This window comes from Grammomys surdaster, unplaced genomic scaffold (assembly GCF_004785775.1).
Source record: "Grammomys surdaster isolate TR1022 unplaced genomic scaffold, NIH_TR_1.0 214, whole genome shotgun sequence".
Lineage (NCBI taxonomy): Eukaryota > Metazoa > Chordata > Mammalia > Rodentia > Muridae > Grammomys > Grammomys surdaster.
In genome coordinates this window covers 3,483,048-3,505,212 of record NW_021604659.1, presented here as the reverse complement: position 1 = coordinate 3,505,212, position 22,165 = coordinate 3,483,048, and the positions used below count along the sequence as shown (strand labels likewise).

The 22,165-nt window shown below is 48.9% G+C and overlaps 1 protein-coding gene across 1 annotated transcript in view; it reads left to right on the top strand.

The window, feature by feature from the left end:
• Positions 1–22,165, top strand: part of Lhpp (phospholysine phosphohistidine inorganic pyrophosphate phosphatase) — a 97,320-nt gene that overhangs the window by 5,236 nt on the left and 69,919 nt on the right. The window contains exons 2-3 of the mRNA XM_028772539.1: positions 13,945–14,132; positions 17,198–17,351. Of these exons, the coding sequence (XP_028628372.1) occupies positions 13,945–14,132; positions 17,198–17,351 (342 nt within the window). The remainder of the gene's footprint in view (positions 1–13,944; positions 14,133–17,197; positions 17,352–22,165) is intronic.

Genomic DNA, 22,165 nt, shown 5'->3' with positions numbered 1-22,165 from the left:
TTGGTTGTTTTGTTTTTTTGAGGCAGGGTTTCCTCTATGTAGCCCTGGCTGTGCTGGAACAAGCTCTGTAGACCAGGCTGGCCTTGAATTCAGAGATCCGCCTGCTTCTGAGTGCTGGGATTAAAGATGTGCACCACCACTGCCAAGGCCTTCTGTTGCCTTTCTTAACTAGCAGGCGTACTGGAGCTAGGATAGCAAAGAAGACCTCTGAACCCCACTCTGCCAGACCCAGAACAGGCCCTTAACTGGCATCCTGGACTTATGCCTGGACTTTTGAGGATGAGGGGCCTGGCAAGGCTTCCCTCTAAATCAGTGGTTCTCAGCCTTCCTAATATTACAACTTCTTAATACAATTCTTCATGCTGTGGTGAGCCCTAACCATAAAATTATTTTCATTGCTACTTCATAACTATAACTTTGCTACTGTTAAGAACAATAATGTAAATATTTTTGGAGATAGAGGTTGGCCAAAGGGGCTCTGACCAACAGGTTGAGAACCATTGTCCTAAATGGTTGCCTCTGAACTAACACTCCTAGCCAGTCTGTCACAGTGCTGTCCAAGAAAAGGATGCAAAGAGTTGTGGTGTTAGGAAGGACCCTGTGGGCTCTGGGCTTGTGTCTTCTGACTGGTCCTAGGAAAACTTTTCTAAGATGTGCTTTGGGCACTGGAAAGATGGCATTTGCTGCTCTTGCAGGGGACCAGGGTTTAGGTTCTAGCAACTATTTCGTGGCTCAGTTCTCAGCACTCACCTAGAGGCTCACAACTGTCCACAACACCAGTTCCAGGAGATCTGATGGCCTCTTGACTTCTGCAGGCAACAGCCACAGATGTGGTGCACAGACATACATGCCAGTAAAACACTCATACACATAAAATGAAATGAATAAATCTTATCAAAGAAATTAAAAAGATCTCATTTGACTCCTACAGGCTTGCATAGCAGGGGTCTTTCTGTTGTGGTGGCACTGAAATGTAGCAACCTGTGACAACAATCCTAAAATACGCTGCAGGCAGCTGTGGAGCAGGCAGAGGGGAAAGCCCTCTTTCTTGAGGGAGCAAGGAACCCAGAGGACTGGCCTTGATCTCTCTGAACTTCCTGGCTCCTTTGCTGCCGGATCCAGTCCCTAAATCTGTACCTGGTCTATTGGAGCATCTCAAGTGACCTTTGGCTCTCTCTTGACTGACAATTCTTGCCTCATTTCTTCTGTGGCTTTTGCTGAGAATACTTCCAAGCAGCCCTGGCCTCTATAAGGCCAAACCTTCCTGCTCATGCGTAGGGCAGTCCCCTGTGACACGTGCCAGAGGCTTGGGTAAGAGGTTTGCCCTCTGTTAAAACACACCTGCTTTTGAAGTTTTCCGGAGGTTTTTCTTCTCTGGGTGGCTGAGCCAACACTGGCCCTCCCAGAATCCTTCACAGATGGGTCCGCTTGCCAGGCTACACAGCTGGGCATCCAGCTGGCTTGTGTAGCCTTGGCGGATCTTTCCACCTTTCCCTCTGTGACCCCTTGAAGTGCAGGGCTCCCTTTGAAGTCCTGCCTGAGCACAAAGGAATTTCCTGGGGTAAGGCCCCCAGCCTCAGTGAGATGGGGGTGGGATGGGACCCTGGCAGTTCCCAAGCACCACAACCCCCAGGAGGCATCTTCATTTTTGAAGTCTAGGAGGGGATGGCTCACTGTCTTCCATTATTCTCACTGGATTTTCTGGGGTGACAGATTTTTTTTTATTTTGACATTTTCTAGAAAGTTCCCACTTATTGGGGGACAGACCGCACAGAAAGAGGAAAATGAAATGGAGGTCACTTGAAGGAGGCTCACCAGGCAGGCAGGCGCTCACTCCTTACCTCACTTCCGCACCTGCCCAGTGAATCCTTTCCAAGATGAGGGTGGAGGTCTTGGAAAGCAGAAAAGAGGCTGAGTTCTCACTAAAGGCAAATGAATGCGTGCATCCACCCACACACCCAGCAAACAGCTGGGCACCTGCAGTACCAGGGACCTTGCTCTAGACCTAGAGAGTCTGATAGTGAGCCAGGTGACGAGAAACCAATGCCCTGGTGGAGCCAGTGTGGCCAAGAGTGAACAGCCTGTGCTGGGTAGGCTAGTGTGTCAAGTAGACAGAGACTGTGTGGGAGGCAGTCCAGGGTTGCAGGTGCTCATGGGCCTCACAGGTCCCATGAGTGTCAAGTTGAGATCCAGAGAGGTGAACCTAAGAGTATTCTAGATGGAAGAGGGGCAGCTTCACCCTTCTCATGTGGAGTCATTCTTACCCCCCCAACACACACACACACACACACACACACACACACACACACACACAGAGCTTAGTCCTGGAAGCTGCTGGGTGGAGCTGATTGACTGTTGTAGGACCTGTGGGCAGGTGTGGACATCTGTAACCCGCCTGCACCCCCCTCACCCCCCAAGAGGCCTTTATTGGAGCCCATTTGTGGGCAGATTGGGCTCCCTGAGGGAAGCCATTCAGAGGCAGGCTGGGCACAGCGGGGGCTGCAGCACAAAGGCCCTGGCGGCTAGGCAGGCCCTGGTGATGGCCCCGAGACATCTGCATGTGAAAAGAGATGAGCATTTACTGCATCCTGTCAGAGGCCACTAAAGCACATCTGGACCGGCCTAGGCCAGACTGGCCTTTTTGGGGCCAGCGGAAGGAACCTGGCTTGGCCTCAGCTCTGGGCAGTCTCATAAAGCAATTCCCACCCAGAATGGTGAGCCAAGCCCACAGCCCAGCCTTCCGGGTGGCTCCTCTGGATCCTCAGGGTGAATGGAAGTCTTAGAGGCCCTATGGAAACCCAGATGCCATACAGAAAAGTCTGGGTGCAGCAGCAGTTGATTGGGTCAGCGCAACTTTGAAATCTGGCTAGTCCTCAACTCTAGGACCTCAGTGCTCAGCTGTCAGGACAGCATTCAGTCATGAGGACAAGGTCCCCAGGAATAGCCATAACAATGAAGAGAGTGGACCGTGCCAAGCTGCTTCCTCTCAGTCCCACCTGTGGGCCAGGCTAGCCAGGGAGTCAGCTGGGGAAGGCACTTGCTTGAGTTTCCTTACCCTACCTACCAAGAGCTCTGGTGGCTCGACCCAGGCTTTGGGCAAGGGTCTCTACCCTTGGGCAAGAGCTGACTGTGATATTGAGTGATCTTATTTATTGCCCTTTTCCTGTCCACAGGTGAGCCGTGATGGGGGAGGGCACAGACCAGAGCAGCGTACTCTTTATCCTGGGTTCTGGGTTTTCTGTTTTGTAATGTCAACACTTGAAGTTTCATAACGTAGGTAACTTCCTTCAGTAAATGTCCCTGCCAGCACTTGATTCAGAGAAAAGTCCAAGGCCTTTGCCATCAACCCTGCCACAGTACCTGCCTCAGACTGGCCCTGTGGGTCTTCCATCCCCTTTCTTTTGTGTTCCCCCAAAGCAAGGAGCATTTGTGACAAAGCTTTCTCCCTCTCCTGATCTTTGTAGTCCCCAAGGCAGCTGCCCATCCCACGGCCACTGCCTTTGCCCTGTCGCCCCCTCCGCAACTCTGTGATCAGCCAGAGTAAGGTCTTAACTGTGTATTACTCTCAGAACAGATTTTTTAAACGGTATTTAGTTATGTGTGCTTCTGCGTACACGCACACATGGGAAGGTCAGAGAACGGTTTAAAGGAAGGAGTTGGTTCTCTCTTTCCACCATGTGAGGCTCAGGGTTTAAACTCAAGTCACCTGGAGCCTTCACCTGCTGAGCCGGCTCACCTCACCGGACTGCAGCCTTACAGAGGGTTTGTTCTTCTACATGTCATTTGGGGAAAGAAAACCCAAATTAAAAAGGAAATCAGAAGAATGTTTGCTGAGAGATCAGTCGGTGAGAGAAGCCTGAGCGTGTTTTGAGGAGTGAGGGTGGTGAGGCTGGGGGATGATGTGGGCTGCACACATCTGATGTGCTTGCCAGCGGCTATCCCCAGTGTATCAGGAGACAGAGCGTCTGAACAGTGTCTTGTCCAGACTCCAGAATCTCTGGATGACGCTGTATCCAGATTGCAGACTGTAGCTGGGAAGGAAGGAGAATTAGCTCTTTTGATTAGTTTATATTTGACCTGGACTGTATGTATATAAGTAAGAAAGGTATGGAGTGGTGTATATATACAGTGTTATGGGATATAATGCAGCAAGGGGGTACATTTAGTGGGCCTGAGTCAAAGTGCACCCCTGAGAAATTATGACCTACAACAGACCTGGGATAAGGGACTTATTGGGGGAGGGGAGAGGAGTGCGTACCTAAGAAAGGGGTAGAGGCAGAGGAGTAGATATCTAGACAGACAGACATATGGGAGCAGAGCCATGAGGACAGAGAAAAAGGGTGGCAGTGTGATAGGGGGTTGGGCAGGGCACCTACAGAGAACAGATAGAGGAGATCCAGCATACACCTGTCACACCTGACAGCTTGCTGGGCAGGTCATGTCCTAGGCAGTTGCTAGGTCCCTGGGGGCGGGCCAGCGAAATTCCTGAATACTAACATATAGGATACCTTTAAAAAATGATTTCATGGTTTTAGTTTTATATTGTGTGTGTGTGTGTGTGTGTGTGCATGCGTACTTGTGCCATGGCACACATGTAGAACTTAGATGGTAACTTGCAGGAGACAGTTCTCTCTTTCTACCATTTGGGTCCCCAGGATCATCCTTTGGTGACCAGTCTTGGTAGCAGGCTTCTTTTCTGGCTGAGCCACCTCACCTTACTTGGTACTTTTGAGATGAAGATTTCACTTTGTTATCCAGAACATAGGAAGACCTGAGATGCTGGGTTCAAGAAGCGTGCGTGTCACCCTGCTCCTGTCTCCTAGAGCAGTGGTTCTGGACCTTCCTAATGCTGTGACCCTTTAATACAGTTCCTCATGTTGTGGGGACCCCTAACTATAAAATCATCTTCATTGGTATTTCATAACTGTAGTTTTGCTAGTTATGAATCATAATGAAAATATCTGATATGTGACCCTCAAAGGAGTCATGACCTATAGACTGAGAACCGTTGCTGTAGAGGTTGGGATTCCAGGTGTTTACCACCAAACCAGACTATTACACCATCTTTTAGAAGACAAATACACCAACCCCCATCTGTCTAGGCTGGTGTTATAATTGATCTGTGAACTTGAACTTGTTGGAAGGAGGCTGAGGGTCTTAGGTGAGTGTGGGAGGCTGTAACCGTAGCAGTAAAATTTGTCGTCTGGGTTGTGATCTCAGGCATGACAGGGAGGACCAGCCCTGGAAGTCAAAGCAGCCAGTGTTAGGTGTTCTGGATCACAGTTATCAATTTACCTTCAGTGTGGCACAGGTAACCCATGAAGCTCACTTATGATGCCAAAGCCCCCAGGACAGACAGAAAAGCTGATTGGCAAAGCAGTACTCAAGCACTGCCTGCTGTTATGAGACGGGGGAGGGTTGACTTCTCTGTCATGGTGCCTCCAGATACCTACCAAATCCTGATACTGCTTCTTCTCCCTTACTCTGGGATCCTCTCCTCTGGTCTTGCTTTATGGAAACCCTGGCTTCCCATTGGACAGAACCTATCTGGAAGGTTGAGATGGCCAACACAGCACAGGTCACCATATAGTCATCACTGGCATTTACTGTTTAGTGTTTGCAATTTGCCATGTACTTCCCAGGTGTCTCTTTAAATATCGAATCAACAGCCCTATCTGGTATCTGCTGTGAATGCCTTGCTGCATAAATGAGGAACCCAGGGTTTGAGAGGTGCAGGCTACAAGCTGCAGAACACATAGGGAGGCACACCTACTTTCTGAGCCCAGCTTCACCTTGTCCTTGGGTTGTTTGGCACTCGACAGTCTAGCCTGTTGAAGGCCACTGCTGCTTGGGGATGACTGCCTGCCAGCTGGGTTTGCAGGGCTGGAGAGTGAGATTTGTTCCCACGGCTATCCCCAGCATGCTTCACATTCCTCAGTCTCCCTTCTGTGTCACCCACTTAGGACAGAGGGTCACCAGGATCTCCCTGGTTACCAAGTTCATGCACTTGACTCACCTGTTTGTCAATTGCTGTGAAATCAATGCTCTGGCCTTGGCGTGTCCCTGTGATCTAAGCTCAAGCACGTCATAGAGAACACAGTGGTTGGGTGTTCCGAGGGCAGATGATGCGGGCATCAGCACAGGGAAGGCGTACTGTGTGTTTTGTAAGGGCCCTGGCTGGGGTCCTGCCTAAGTCACATTGTCTTCCTGAAAGCACTTGGCTTAGTGGCCTTCATCCAGAGGAACTAAGGCCTGCCACTTTGCACTGCTGTTCTGCTCTCTGCTCAGAGTTTGGACTCTGACCACACATAGTGACCACCACATGGGACACTACCCAACACTGTTCACTGGAGCTTGAGGAGGTCTGGGTGGTCATCAGATAACTATTGTCAGGTGGGAAGGCTGCACTGGGAAGGTGTCGCAGGTCCAGCCAAGCTTGTGCTGTATTTGGTGCCTTCCACCACTGAGGGTCTTCTGCTGCTGTCAGTGAGTGAGGAGTTCACGGAGGTCTCAGAGGTGTGTCTCCTCTGTGCCAGTCTTGATAGTGTCTCCAGCATGTAGCCCGAGAACCCTCTGAGTGACAGCTCTGAAGTGAGGTGGCTTATGATCTCAGTTTGGGAGGAAACTGGAGAATCGGAAGTTCAAGGTCGTCCTTGACTACATACTGACTTCGAAGCCCACTTGGGCTCCTTGGCACCTTCTTTATAAAGAAAGAAAGAAACAAGGATGAAAAGCATTTCAGGAGCCAGGCATGGTAGTGCATGCTTGATTCCAGCAGTCAGGAGGCTGAGGCAGAGGTTTTGATGGATGATATTGCTCTGTGAGTTAGGGTCCCAGGCTGAATAAGGAGGAGGAAACTAGCTGAGCACCAGCATTCATCTCTCTGTGCTTCTCAGCTGTGAACACAGTCGAGACCTGCTGCTTCAAATGCTGTCGGGCCTTCCCCACCATGATGGAATGTGCACCCCTTGGACTGGGAGTCAGAATAGACCCTTCCTCCCTCAGGCTGCTTTACCAGGTATTTTGCCACACCAACAGAAAAGTAACTGACTGGCACGTCCCTCCAGGAAATGGCCTCTTGAGACCCAGCTTCCCATTTCAATAGTACGTGAGACCCTCCCTCCCACCGTAGGTGAGGTCTGAGTCGGATTAGTGGTTAGAGTAGTGGAAGACTGAGGGAAAGGCCTTTCCAGTCTCTGCCACATGAGCTTCTCTGGTACCAGGTGGATCCAACTTGGAATTTGAGTCGTAGGATCTGCAGCGTAGATTTGGGTACCACGTCAGACTGACTTTGGACAGGAACCAGAAGGCTTTCAAGTAACCTCTATTCAAGAGTGTGCTGGTCACTCCCTGTCTATTGTGGACCACAGGGAGCCTTTGAACTACCGTTTCCCAAGTTTGAGATTGCTGCATGGACTTTTAGCCTGTAAACATATGGTTTAAACCCTTGGATGGCCCTGTTCTGTGGGGGTCCCAATGATCCTGCTCAGTAGTTTTGTATAGTCTTGTGGTCTCCATGACCCCTTTGGATTTGGGAACCTGACTTCTCCCACGGCACCACAGTCCTACCTAGTTGCCCAAACTGCCCTGTCTGTTCCTGTGATGTCTATTGAAGCAAAGGATATGACATGCTGAAGTCACAGCTCTGGTCTCCAGGAGCCCAGAGCTGGCAGAGCAGCAGGAAGAAGGAGGTCTTGGTGTCATGCAGAGTATAACGAGTGGAGGATGGCCTCTGTGTGAACAGGGTAAGATGAGGCTTTTAGAGGGAAGAGCACGTGGACCTGGCCTTAAAGAACGATAGGATTCCAATCCAGCGGCCGATGAAGATACAGACACAGATAATGAGAGGACCTCCAGGCAGATAAAGGCAGCAAAAGCCAGGGCTGTGGGAAGAGGAGGGACCCCGGCTGTTCTTTCCCTGGCAATCTCCTGGCCCTGCCGGGCCTCCTTTTCTGGTCCCTCTGAGGGGAGCTCATGACTCTTCAGCTTCTCAGCCCTTGGCAAGCTGGAGAGGGCAGGCTTTGAGCTGTCCCAAGGTCACTCAGGATGTCCAATAATTGTCCTAACACTTTACCTGCTACGGAACAGTAATGAGAGGGTTTTCATTATTTTCGGGTGAGTGCTCCTGGCAGATGCCCGACAGCCAGCAGATGTGTAAAGTCCGAGGTGATTTGTAAGGGACCGGCTCATCTGATGCACAGTAATTGCACAGGGCAATGTTGTCACTCAGAGGAGAATCCTGGCCTGCTGGCTGAGGTTAAGGTCAGTTCAAAGATCCAGTTGGGTCACAGGAAGTAGAACTCTTTGGGGGATGGGTCAGTGGCTAAGACCCTGGCCACAGTCTTAGTGGTGCCTTTAGGCCAGCCAGGAGCATCCCCCTTCAAGGCTTTTGGGTATTGGAGTGTACCTGCAGCCTCTGTCCTTCATCCGGGTCTCTTCTGTAGCTCTCTGTAGGCTGTGCCTTTTGGGCTTTCCTCATGATCTGGAATCTGTTCTAGGCCTTCCAAGGCCAGATCTGTAGCATGTGGCACTGACGCCCACAGAGAGATGTAGAAAGTTGAAGCTGTGGTCTCACCGCTCCCTCTGCCCGGGTCACTGTAACAGATACCACCAAGCTGTGACTTACACTGCTTATGTTTCTTATTGGAGCCACTGGATGCCCATTATCAGGGTGCTTGCGTGGTTGGGTTCTGGTGACATTTCTTCCTGGCTGATAGATGACAGCCATTTTACTTTCACATGATCTCCTTGCTGTGTGAGCGCTGAGAGAGATGGGGCTGCAAAGAAGGGGGGGGACAGCTTCACTAGGCTTCTCAGGGGTCTTTCAGTTTTTTTGGGGGGTAGCATCTCTTTATGTATCTCTAGTAGGCCTGAAACTTGCCTTGAAAACCAGGCTGGTCTCAAACTCACAGTGATCCTCCTGCTTCTGCCTTCAATGTTAGTGTTACAAGCATATGTCACCGTACCCAGCCTGTGGGGTCTTTGAGGATACCAAGCCTATCATATGGGGACCCCTGTTTTATGATTCTACTTAATCATAATTTGCTGCTCATAGGCCTTGTCTCCAAGTATGGTCACATGGGAGGCAGGCATTAGAGTCTCAATGTAGGAATTTGGTGAGGCGTAGTTCAGTCCATAGCTTAGGCCATCCAGGCCTCACACTGATGTACACCATCCTGCCCATCTCAGTTTCAACCCAGGTATACACACAGGTCTGGCCCACACATGTCTCACCCCTCTCGAGAGTCGGATGCCCCAGAGCAGACAGTCGGGACTGCTGGGCCCTGCCTGGGGCATAGTGCTACATTTCAAGGTCCTGGGCATTTTGCCCTCTGTGCCTGCACACTTCATATAGAGCTGAGAGCCCCAAAAGCTTTATGCTCTTGGGCCAGATGACCTGGGGCATTTCTCTTCTAGAAGACTTCCCTTCTTTCTCCTGAGTGGGGAATACATTTACTCAGTTAGCTCGTAGATAGCAAGGGTCACCTGTGAGGAGGACCTGCCCTGGGGTGTGAAGACAAGATCAAGATCAGGCCATGGACATTCAGTATGATGACAGTGCTTCCCCAGAGCCAAGACTCCATGAAAACCTGTATTGGTGGTTTATTAGCATTACATTTTAAAAAAATTAATATTTAATTTTATGTGTATGGGTGTTTGTGCACCATGTGTGTACAATGCCCACAGAGGCCGGGGAGGCTGTCTGATCCCCTGGAACTGACGTTACATACAGTTGTGAGCTGCCACATGGGTGCTGGGAACCAAACGTGGGTCCTCTGTACCTGTAGAATGTGTTCTTAGTCACTGGGACATCTCTCCAGCTCATGTTTCACTATCTTAGTAACAGTAGTGACTACTGTAATGATTTTCAGTGATTTTAAATAAAGAGACCTCATGGGCTGGCCCCGGTGGTCACAGGGTCTGTGTTGACATATCAAAAGGGGACAATTGTTGGTGGCATAAAGGGACAGGGCTCAGAAAGAGGGTTCTGCATACATAATTCCAACCTCATTATCCCCAGACAGATAAGCTAGCATAGAGGAAGCACTGATTTCCAACGAACTCATATTGGTACCTCAGAAGAGACAAGGAGCTGTTCCCTCCCACCCTCATCAGAAGTTGTGTTTGGAGTGACAGATGTGAGGCTCTGCCATCTCGCTGTCATACCGATTGCTCACTGTTCTGAGAAGGTCACATCACCATTCATTAGCAGTAATTAGTCCCCCGAGACCCCTGCACTTCTTCACTCACGTGCTCCATTAACTTGGGTGTGAATCACACATTCCAGGCACCAATCAATGAAGACCCATCCATAATACACAAGGTGATGCTATTAGTCACAATATATTAACTGCCTAATTTAAAAATAAAAAAGCCATCTTTATGAAGGGCAATTAACCACTGAGAGTAATTGGTCATTCATAAACTTCTGATTAGGAAAGACAAATAATAAGAAAGGAGTGAATCACCAAGACTGTGGAAGATGTGGTCTGTGTGTGGATGGCTGTAGACCTACAGAGTTCTTCATAAATGGCACCTGCTAGCCATAGGACTGGCTAATCCCTGAAACTCACCTGCTTCTGTGGGAGCTGGAGGCCCAGAGGATCAGAGACAGCCTAAGGGAAGTGGCAGCTAAAATGTTTTAGACTTTTCCAAGGATTCCCTGTGTGCCCAGCATGAAGATGTCATACAGAATTCAGCAGACCACGTTGCTGAACTCGGGGAGGAGGACAATAAACACATAAGTTGGAAGGCTGAAGATACTGGATGTCCTAGAGAAACAGAGGCGATAATAGAGACAGAGTGGAGTGAACATCACAGACATGGCAGAAAGAGGCTCCTACTCTCCCACTTGCTGCCCCATGGCAGGCAGATGCCCAGCTCATCCCTATCTCCCCATGGCCCACCACCAGACTCATCCTCCAGACTCAGTTTTCTCAGTGGAAGTTGTTAGCAACCTGGGAGGGTGGGTCTCCACACCTGGAAGGGACGCTCTTCCTCCATTCACTTAGCCTACAGAACTCTCCTGGACCTGGGTATTTTTGTAAAAGTGTGGGCTTTCTATGCCCACTCTTGCTCTGGATAGTGACATAAAGACCTTTATACTTGTTAAAAGCTTCAGGCAGTATAGCTAGGCAGATTCTGAGCTATTCTAACCTATTTCCCAGCCAGGTGGCCCGTTACCTGCCATCCTAGAATTGCCCTGGAACCTCCTTCTTCATCTGTGTCCTGATAGCTACTCCCTGGTCCCCACCTGAGACCCTCTCCCTCATTCTGAGCCTGAAAGTCCTGCCTTTTCATCTCCTGCCCAGCTATAAGCTGTTCAGCTCTTTATTTAACCAATCAGAAGATGGTGGAGAACAATGTTTTACAAAATACCGAGTCGGAAGATGCTTTATAATAATGACAATATGAAAGCCTGGACTGCAACCAGATCTCAGGTTACAGAAATCAACATTTGAATACACAGTGCACAAAAACTTCCTCCAACTTTATCTAACAAACCTTAGGAAGAGGCAGGAGAATCTCATGTTCCAAGCCAGCCAGGGCTACACCGATAAGACTATTTCAACAACAATAACAAAACCCATGTCTGCAATCCCAGCATGTAGGAGGCCGAGGCAGGAGGATTGCCATGAGTTTCCAGGCCAATTTCTGTTCTAGAATTAAGATTCCATCTCAAAGAACAAAAAGAGGTCGACAAGTCTGACAAGCTGAGTTCTGTCCCTGGGGCCCACGAGATAGAAGGATACAATCAACAACTCCTTTAACGGGTCTTCTGAGTTACACACACATACTGTTGCACATATGATCCCCATAAACTAAACTAATGTAATTTTAAAAATGAAAACAGGGAAACTCAGCAAAAACAAACAACTATGCTGATGGTCACCAGGCCCTGCTCTTAAGCAGTGTCCCTAAATATGCTCTCACTGATCTCCATGACACTGGGAGGCTGTCTTGACCTCATACATCCTGTAAGCTCTGTTTTTACAGTCGATGCATTCCAATGTTAAATGCATGTGTCTTCATAAAGAACATACGTAGGTGAAGGAGTGTGCTCTTCAGTATTCATCTTATAGATATGGTCTCAGTCAAAGAGGTGTCATGTGACAGATCCAGTCATTTAAAACTGGGGCTTGAAGTCCACACCCATTGATGGCCTGGGAGGCCCAATCCTAGTGAGGATATAACTTATCTCATTTCACAGGTTATGAAACTGAGCCCCAGAAAGACCCAAGGCTTTCTGTCCTTCCTCCTGAGGCAGGTCCATGTTCTCCCACCTCTCACAAACCCCATGGCTAAGCTTGCTGTCCCTGTGCAGTCTGTGTGCTGGCTGCCTCCTAGGATCCACTCCTGCTGCTGGATGGCCTTTCCTTTGCTTCCTCGTACAACTCCTTAAGGTTGCTTCTCAGTGAGGGCCTCCCCAACCTTTCTGTCTATCTAGCCATTATCCCTTCACCCCATGTGTGTCCTCCAGGGCCCCTCTCCTCCCAGGTACAGTTGCCTTTCCTGTGATCCTTCTTGTTCACTGCCAGCCACCTTCATGCTACCGAGAACTGTGGCCAGGGAAGGCCACAATACGTGTCCATTCCCAGCACCCAGGGTACAGCAAGTGCACAGTGATTATCTGTAGATGGGTAAAATGTCATCTCATTGGGGGCTTCTCGAGGTATCCTTTCTGTGACTTTGTGTCCAAAGAACTCACCTAAGTGCCACCTGAACACTCTGAGGGAAGGGTCATGGTGCTGTTTCTTGTAAGTGCTGTTAATAACTCTATTAGTTCTTAGTATGACCCAGCCAGCCTCCCCTACCCCCCAATAATCAAGGTGGAGTTTTACTGATTTATTTAATCAGCTTTAGCACAATTATTGGGTGATTATCCCTAAACTATTTTTCTATGCTAGACTGGCTACTTCCCAGCTATGCCCCCCAAGCTCCTTGCTGTTTGTGTCTCACCCAGGTTGTTTCTGCTCCATCAGTCCTCAGGATGGACTTCTCTCAGCCCCGTGGTCCTGGTTCATCATATCTAATGGAGACCTCCTGTTCTCTCCATCTTCTTTTCTTTCTCCTGTTCTTTCTCTCCTTGCAACCTGCAGCCTGGTAAGCGAGGCCACTCCTACTTGTATTATTATTATTTTTTAGTAATTGGCTGTAGACACTTTTTATTTAACTACAAACTTTAAATTGGGGAGCAAGGTTTACACAGCAAGAACAGGTCTGGGGGCAATTAGATCTTGGGGTTCAGAATTTAGCATTTGTATACACAGCACCAGACCAACCCTCAACAGCTGTTGGCTTTCAATGTCCTTCAGTTTTATGGAACCTCAATTCTGGGTTTATGCAAAGTGGGGTTCCCTGTTTATTGATATGATGGAGAAGTCAAACCTCAGCTTGGTACCTCTGCCTTACTCGGATGGAGAAGTATGGACCCAGAGTTAGTAACCCATGGAAATGGGAAATGCAGGCTCTGTGAATGAGGTGGACAAACAGCTGTGGGTGGGCATTCTGAGGCAGCTTGCAGCTGGGCCAGGCATATGGTGGTGCGGAATTGATGTGTGGGTCTGGAGGGCCAGATAAAAGTAGCACAGGTGGAAAGGTGACATGTCTCCAGTGCGGGTGGGGTGAAGTGTTCCAAGCAGAAGTGGGAGGAGCTTAGGGAGTCTCAGCTGACTCAGATCATGTTAGGATAGACAAGCCATTTAGAGATGTGGTCTGCCAGCATTCTCCATGTCAAGAAGTGGGTCTGTTCCAGCTGTGAGATCCTAGCCTGAACACATCTGTGTCTGTCTGATCCACCTCATCAACTCACAGTGACTTGACCTGCACTGCTACTTAACCAGCTGCCCTTACAAAAGTCCCTCTCTGGGTCTCTCCTCAGGAGGCCATATTGTTCTGTGCTGAACACATTCTCTCATTCTCGTTTGTGTTTTCCTGTCCTAGACTGAAACGGTCCCCGCTGAAAGTAAGATTCTGTACCAATGAGTCCCAGAAATCCCGGAGAGAGCTGGTGGGGATACTTCAGCGGCTGGGGTTTGACATCTCAGAAGGAGAAGTGACTGCCCCTGCACCAGCCACCTGCCAGATCCTGAAGGAGCGAGGCCTGCGTCCACACTTGCTCATCCATGAAGGTAGACCTGCCTTAGACTTGTTTTTTTTGAGGTGAAGCCTGGGGAGAAGGCCTTCACCTCTCCTTGGGCCAAACCATAGGAAACACATGCACATCAAACCTTCTTCCATGACACTTGTGAGTTTTCAGGGTACAGAATTCATGAGGCTTCCTGCTGGGGGATGGGGAGAGGTAAGACCAGACCCCTACTATCCCCCTTTGACCTCCATCCTCAAGGCTAGCTAGCTTCAGGATGCTCCTGGGAGTAAAGCCTGAAGTGGGTTTTCTAGATCTAGGCAAGAGGTCAGGGACTCACCTAAGGGATTATTGACAGAGAGGAAAGCAGGAAGGAAGGGTAGGGATGAATATGAGAGTATGCAAATCAAGATTGCAGTTTATAGCTTTCCAAAACCTGCCAACCACAGCCTTGAACTGCCTCAGTGATACCTAGTCCTGCCGGTTGGTGAAATTTGCAAATGGCTTTTGGAGCAAGGTCTGAATCCAGATGATTTGGGTCTGAATGCAAGACCAGAGATCCTTGAGCCCTCAGTGGGGAGGAGCTTTTGTGGAGCAAAGCAGAGGGAGGGGGTGACTATTGAAAAATGGGGTTCAAATACTTGAGGTCACTCGTTGTCTTTTCCTTCCTTCTTCCCTCCCTCAGTACTGTGTTCATTTTAACAAATCTCTGAGCAGAGGCAAGGCACTCATCTGAGGTGGAGCACACTCTCTGGAAGGCTGGAGGGTGGAATCCATTGCCCTGGCACCAATTAAGGGAATCATGCTCAGCCTTTAAAAAATCTTCTTTCTACTATCGTTTGTCTGTAGTCAGGAACCCTGCCAGGGTCTTTAGAAATTCTATCTCTTGTTCCCTGGGGGAAAAGGGGTTGTTAGTCATGGAAGAGGCATAGAGGCAGGAGTGGCAGATGCAACATTGGCTCAGAGGTGGTGCTAACCAAAGAATCCAGCTGCCATAACAGAAGCTGAGGGGGCGGGGCAAATGTTCTTCCTCTACTGCTGTACCTGGTTTCAGGCTTTGACTTTCTCTAGGTTTTCTTACTGATGTTTCCTCCCTAATACTTTACTATGAAAATCTTCAAGTATATAACAGACCTCAAAAATCATTTACTTTGGGGGCAGGTATGGAGATGAGTCAGTCAGTAAATTGCCTGCTACACAAGCACTAGGAGTTGAGCTTGATCCCCAACAGCCATGTGAAAAGCCGGGCAAAGTGGTGTACCCCTATAATCCAAGGATTGAGGGCATTGAGGATTCCTGGGGTTTGCTGGCCATCAGTCTGGCCCAATTAGCACACTCTAGTTTCGGTGAGATATGTCTCAACAAACAAGGTGGAGAGCCGTTGAGGAAAACACCCAGTATTGTCCTACCCTTCACGTGCATGTGTGTGTACGCACGCACGCATGCTATTAAAATAATTTTTTCAGCCTCCTGGACATAGAGAAAGATATTCTATAGTGTTTTCTAGGTCTGTGTGCATCCATGTCTCCATCTGTCTTGTCAGTTTTACTTTTGAATCATTCCCCAGTGGATGTTGCTACAGTCCTCAGCGTTTCATAGAGCCCGGTATGTGGTCAGTTTGTTTTCTTTTCTGCTGATAGAAGATTTTTACATGTGAGAAGCTCAGACCTCTCTTACACTTTTATTTATTTATTTATTTATTTATTTATTTATTTATTTTTTAAGACAAGGTTTCTCTGTGTATCTTTGACTGTCCTGGAACTTGATCTGTAGCCCAGGCTTGTCTCCAACTCACAGGAATCCTCTTGCCTCTGCCTCTTGGTGCTGGGATTAAAGGTGTGGGCCTGGGCTTGGCTCTCTACTGCACTTTTGCTGGCCTTAATTTTCATGCCCCTGGAATCCCACATCCTTAGAGATCTCCAATATTATCATCCTGAAGCTTCCTGCACACCCTTCCTGTCAGTCCCCAACCCTACCCCCTTAGTGACATTAGTGATGATGTAAATAAATGTACCTAATTTAAAATTTCATCCTAATAGAGTTATACAATGTATAATTGATCCAGGGACCCCAAAGACCACCTTAGGTTTCAGTGATTCCCTGGAAGGGCCCCCAGAACTCAGAGAGACATTGCACTTGGGGTTAAAGCTGGGTACAGTGAAAGACCACAGCTCAGCTTAACAAGGGAGGGGCTGTGTGGGGCAAAGGGCAGGAGAAACCAGGCGTGAAATCCCAGTTGTCCCTACGCTGGATGTGCTCGGTTGTCTCAGCAGTGAAGTGTGACACTGCAGGTTGGCGACAGGGAAGCTCATGGGAGCTTCGGTGCCTACAGTTTTTTGAGAAGGGCTAGTCATCTAAGTACACAGTCCCCACGTGACTGACCTTAGGGACTCCATCTCCATCCAAACAGTTCACTCAAGATCAGACTGACCCAGTATGACCCAGTTGGTCAGGAGTGCAAATCCCTCCTATCAAACAGGATTGTAGGGTCCCTGGGGTCCTTCCTAGAGCCATTAGAGGGCCTGTCTTAAAAGCAGGCCTTTCTCTGGAGTGTACAGGATTCGAGCAAGCTGGGCCTGCTGAGGTAACCCTCTCTTTCACAGAAAGTAGTCTTCTGTGTAAAGCTGCTCCTCCCAGCCTAGAGGCTCATCATAGGGTTACATGTACCACTGTGTTCATGCTCTTAGCCATGTCAGTATATTTATGCCTGGATAGTTCCCAGCTTCAGGTCTGTCTAAGGGTTTCTGTTGCTGTAAAGAGACACTATCACCATGGCAATTCTTTTTTATTTCTTTTTATTTCTTTTTTATTTTTTTCTGAGACAGAATTTCTCTGTGCAGCTCTGACTGTCCTGGAACTTTGTAGATCAGGCTGGCCTTGAACTCTGAGATTTGCCTGCCTCTGCTGGGATTAAAAGTGTATGCCACCTTATAAAGGTGCATGCCACTCCCTGTGCGCCTGTGGGGGCCATTTTCATTCAAAACATCACAAGGCTGTTCTGAAATACATATTCTGCCAGGCAGACCTGGCAGAGAGAAGGTGCCCTTGTTAGGAGCTGGGAGTAGGCCGCCTTCTGGACTTGAGGGCTGTCTGTCTCTCTTGTCTTTCCAGGAGTCCGCTCAGAATTTGATGACATTGATATGTCCAACCCAAACTGTGTGGTGATTGCGGACGCTGGGGAAGCCTTTTCCTATCAGAACATGAACCGAGCCTTCCAAGTGCTAATGGAGCTGAAAGACCCCGTGCTCATATCCCTGGGAAAAGGGTGAGTTGTCGGCAGAGGTGGCGGGCGGCAGAGGGAGTGTGCTGGGCAGCTCTGCCCTGTGCTTTGTGATTCTCTGTGATGGGACCAAGTAGAGACAGCTTCAGACAGGTGGTTTGGGAGTGAGCACAGGGGCTGTCCTCCCTCAGGTGGCTTGGGAGTGAGCACAGGGGCTGTCCTCCCTCAGGTGGCTTGGGAGTGAGCACAGAGGCTCTCCTCCCTCCCTCGCCTTTTCTCTTCACTCTTCCTTTTTTTCCCCCTTTAATTATCTTTCCAGAGCTGCCTGACCAAGTTTCTGTATGAATCTTGGGCCAGGAGAGAGGTGGGGGCTTCAGCCCCAGGAGACCTCAAAGGCCAGGTGTCCACTGTCCAAAGTTTATGGTAAAGGGAGCAAAGGTCCCTTACTTAGCACAAGACATAGCACAGAATGATCAGGAATGGTTCCTAGGGATACTTGCTATAGTAACAGGTGGACTTGGGGTCTGGGAGGATGCTCTGGGCTGGGTGCTGGGTGCTGGGTGCTAGGTGCTGGGTGCCTTCACTCTAGAGTTGGGATTTGGTCCCCATACTTTGGTTGTGTATACACCTGAACACCGTGCTAGTCAGCTTTGTCACTCGAGCGATACCTGAGGTAAACAGCTGAAAGGGAGGCTCACAATCTCAGGGCTTCATGGTGCCTTGCTTTGGGCCTTTGGTGAGGGTGGACATCATGGGAGGAGACGAATCCAGCTCATCTCCACGGAGGCAGGGAAGCAAAGAGTGAAAGAGGAGGCATCCCAGTATCCCCTCAAAAGGCCCCGTTTAGAGACCTAACTTCTTTTTACTAGACCCCACCTCCTTAAGGATTTACCGCCTCTCCACATTGCTGTCAGCTGTGGGCCAAGCTCTTAGACCTCTGGAGGACAGTCAGGATGCAGCCTCCGGCATCATCTTTTTTGTTTTAAATACGTTTTTTATTCATTTTTAATTAAGAGAATTTTGGCTTGTTTTTATTTTTTTCAAGTCAGGGTTTCTATGTATAGTTCTGGTTGTTCTGGAACTTACTGTGCAGACCAGGCTGACCTTGAACTCAGAGATCCACCTGCCTCCGCCTCTTGAGTTCTAGAATTAAAGGTGTGCACCACCACCACTTTTTTTAAAAAATTTATGTGTATGAGTGTTTTACCTACATGTATTTAGTGCACTACATATATACATGCTACCCACAGAGGTCAGAAAAAGTGTCAGAATCCTCGGAAGTGGAATTATGGCCTCTTGTGAACTACCATGTGGAATCTTGGAACTAACCTCAGGTCCTCTTAAGAACAAGTCCTCTGAACTGCAGAGCTATCCTTCCAACCCTGTTTCATTACTGAGACAGGGCCTGGCACACTCCCAGGGTGGCCTGAAGCTAGTTATTGTTCTATATAGTTCAACTTCTGATTCCCTTGCCTCTACCTCCTGCCCTCGGGAGTTACAGGCATGTGCCATGGTAGCCAACAAAGTGATTGTTCCCCTCAGGGTCTTGTCCATGCCATGTAAGGCTGGACCACTGAGCTATATAGCCCAAGGCCTGCTAGCATCCTTCCTTACCACATGCTCATTGAAGAAATCACAGAGCCTAAGAAGAAGGAAAGGTCGTTGCAGTCTCACTGCCCAGCACAAACACCAGCATTTGGGTGTTTGACCTCAGATGCAGACATTCATCTGATGCTGTGAATATGAGTGGGTTTATAATCATGTAGGGTACACACTTCTGGATGTGTCCGTGAGGGTATTTGTAGAGAGGTTTAACTGAAGAGGGAAGACTCGCTGTAAATGTGGGCAGCATCCCATGTACGAGTGTCCTGGAGTAAGGGGAAGGGGGAAAGGAAGAGGCTGATTTGTTACCATGATTCACCTCTTTCTGCTTCCTCTTGTGATGCAATCTGACCAGACCACTTCATGCTTTGCCGCCAGGCCTTTCCCACCACGGCATTCTGTGACTCTCAGGCTGTGAGCCTGTGTTTCCTTCCTTTCTTAAAATTTATGTATTTGGTCACAGCAACAAGAAAAGGAAACTAATGTGGGCTCAGGCTTGACCTTGTTTTATAAGCTATAGAATTTTTTCTTTCTATTTTCATGTGTGTAGTTACAAGTTTTCATGTGCATTGGCACATACACATGTGTATATGCATGCTTGTGGGCGTATGTCTGTGCTCGCACATGTACGTGTGTATGGAGGATCAAGGTTGTCAGGAGTATCATCCTCCATTCACCTTCCACCTTATTCAGTGAGGCAGCATCTCTCAGTCAAACGCAGATCAGAGGTATGGCCCGTTCTCACTCGCCGTCCTGTCGAGGGGTCCTCTGTCTCTGCCTTCCAAGGCTATTATGTCCTTCAGGCATTTATATGAGCTGGGGTCCTGAACACCAGTCTTCATACTTGTATAGCAAAGGTTTTACGTACTGAGCCATCTCCCCAGACCCTTGGCCTGTTTCTTATGGTCAACAAACAATAGCTTGGGAATGACTTTGTACACAGTGACCCAAATCTCTGTGACACAGTTCTCCATCTCAGGAGCTGATTTCCGAAAGGTTGTGCATGTCTAGCCTGGTCGACAGAAACAGCACCACAAGTTGAGAATCTCATACTTTTGAGGTTGCGTGATGCTTTGGAGTTCCTGCCTGGCTTGTAGGCAGCAGGGTATCCTGCTGGAAGTTATCTCCATCAGGTGCTTTGGTGACTGAGCCCTCATGCCCATTGAGCTAGGCACGCTTGGACTGCTTAACTCACTGATCTGGGCCCTGCCCTTGGATAATGAAAAAGTAATCTAGGTCATTTATGTCGGCTGGTTTTTCTTGAATGCAGTCTCATCGTTGCTAGGGGCTATTCCAGATTACTAGTGTTGCCTGAGTAAATGCATTAATGGAAAGGGATGATGAAAATAGCAATTGCTTGCTCTTGGCTGGGTGAGAACCTCGGCACCCTCAGCCGTGGGTGACGGTTGATTTGATGGTGTGGAGCCTCCAGCCCTCTAGATTCCGACTTGGGTGGAAGGTGGGGTGTTTCAATCCTAGAGAAAGGGCTCTACAGCTTCCAGAGGGTGGCAGCCTCTCCAGGCAGCCCAGAGGCCCAGGAAGAGCTCCTGTCTCTACAGTCATGTCTGGAGTGGCCTCCCCGAGGGTGCGAGGAGGCAGGATGTCCCTCTCCTCGAAATGGAGTGATTTACATTTGGCATCTGTGCAGACGGAGAGAGGGAATTGGCTTTGTAATTTCTCCTGTCATGCCGCCATCAGAAAATTAAGCTGTTTACTCTGCAGACTATGGAGGTTAATGGCTCTTCTGGGAGAGGTCAAGTGGTCATTTTGCAGGGAGCCTGCACCGAGGAATCGGAAACGGCAGGAGAACGAAGCATAAAATCAGATCTGACTGCTCTTCTGGCCTGCTTCTCCCAGTAGCCACAGTAGCCCTCAGTGGCTGGAGGGCCCAGGGCCCTCCCAGGCCCCCAGTGGGCCACACTGTGCCAGAGAGAAAAGAAAAATCTGTATATCCTGTTGCTAGTGAAGGGACATAAGTTAAGATGCCTGTTCGCTATTTCTCTTAAAGGGAAATACTTTACTGCCAGCAGTTGGCTTCAGGTGGATTTTTTATTTCCTCAATGAGTAAGAAAAAGAGGAAAATTGTGGGCTCTATAAAAAGCAGACCAGACTCGGTTTTAAAAAAAATAAGAAAGGAAATTGGGATGGGTGAGTGGGGGTGTAGCTTGTTGGTAGAGCGCTTGCATTGTGTGTATGGGACTCTCGTGTCCCTTCCGTTTTCAGCACCACATAAACCCAGGTGGTAGAGGTGCACAGCTGTCATTTCAGGACTTGCGGATGGAGGCAGAAGGATCTCTGTGAGTTGGTGGCCAGCCTGATCTACATAAAGAATGCCAGGTTAGCCAGGCTACATAGTAAAGTCTGTTTAAAAAAACAAGCCTCTGCTTGTTGAGAGAGAAGGGAAGGTGGGGGCAAGGTTGTCATTTTAATGTCTGAGAATCCATTTTCTCTGGCTCAGAAGGCCAGGCTTTGGTGAGACTAAATAACCTAAGTCCTTTTTCCTTTAAAATAAACTTCTAGATCCGGGGCTAGCAGACCTGTGGCTCGAGGACTCCTTAGGGGTGAGCTAGGGGCTTGTTGCCATTCACCCAGTCTCCTGTATCCTCCAGCTGGCCCTGGGGCAGCCTGGAAACCCCCAGAATCAGCCGTAAAACAGCTGCACCTGTTCCAGTTTTGTAGAAGTTTCTGTTTGCTTCCTGGCAAGCACCTCTGAGCTGAGTTAGGTCTGTCCCTGCTCTGTCTTCTGCCCAGCCCACCTCAGCTCACCCTCCTTCTCCTGGGAGCTTCCTCTGAACAGAGACTGTAGCCTCTGGACCCTTGTCCAAGGACGATGGCCCAGCTGTGGGTTTGGAGGTGACCCAGTGTGAAGCCCATCAGAATGCTCCTGGGTCTTCACACTCTTTCCCCTCACTCAGGGTGATCTGCTTCCCCTCAGGACACAGCCTGTCTCTCTGTCACTTATTCTTGCAGCTCACCTTTGCTCTCACAGTTTCTCCATGAGTCTATTTGCATCTCTTCTATGCTGGGAGGCCAGGAGTGCATGCCAGGTCTTGCATGTCCCTGAGCCCTGCATAGAATCCCAGACAGCACAGCTCCAGCACCAGTGGCTCCCTCTGCTGGCCAGATTCTGTTTATCATTCTCCAGTTCTTTGAAACTCTGGACCTGGCTAAGAAAATAGTCATTATAGTAAAAATAGAGAAAAATAAAGCTGGGAGAGAGAGAGAGAGAGAGAGAGAGAGAGAGAGGGAGGGAGGGA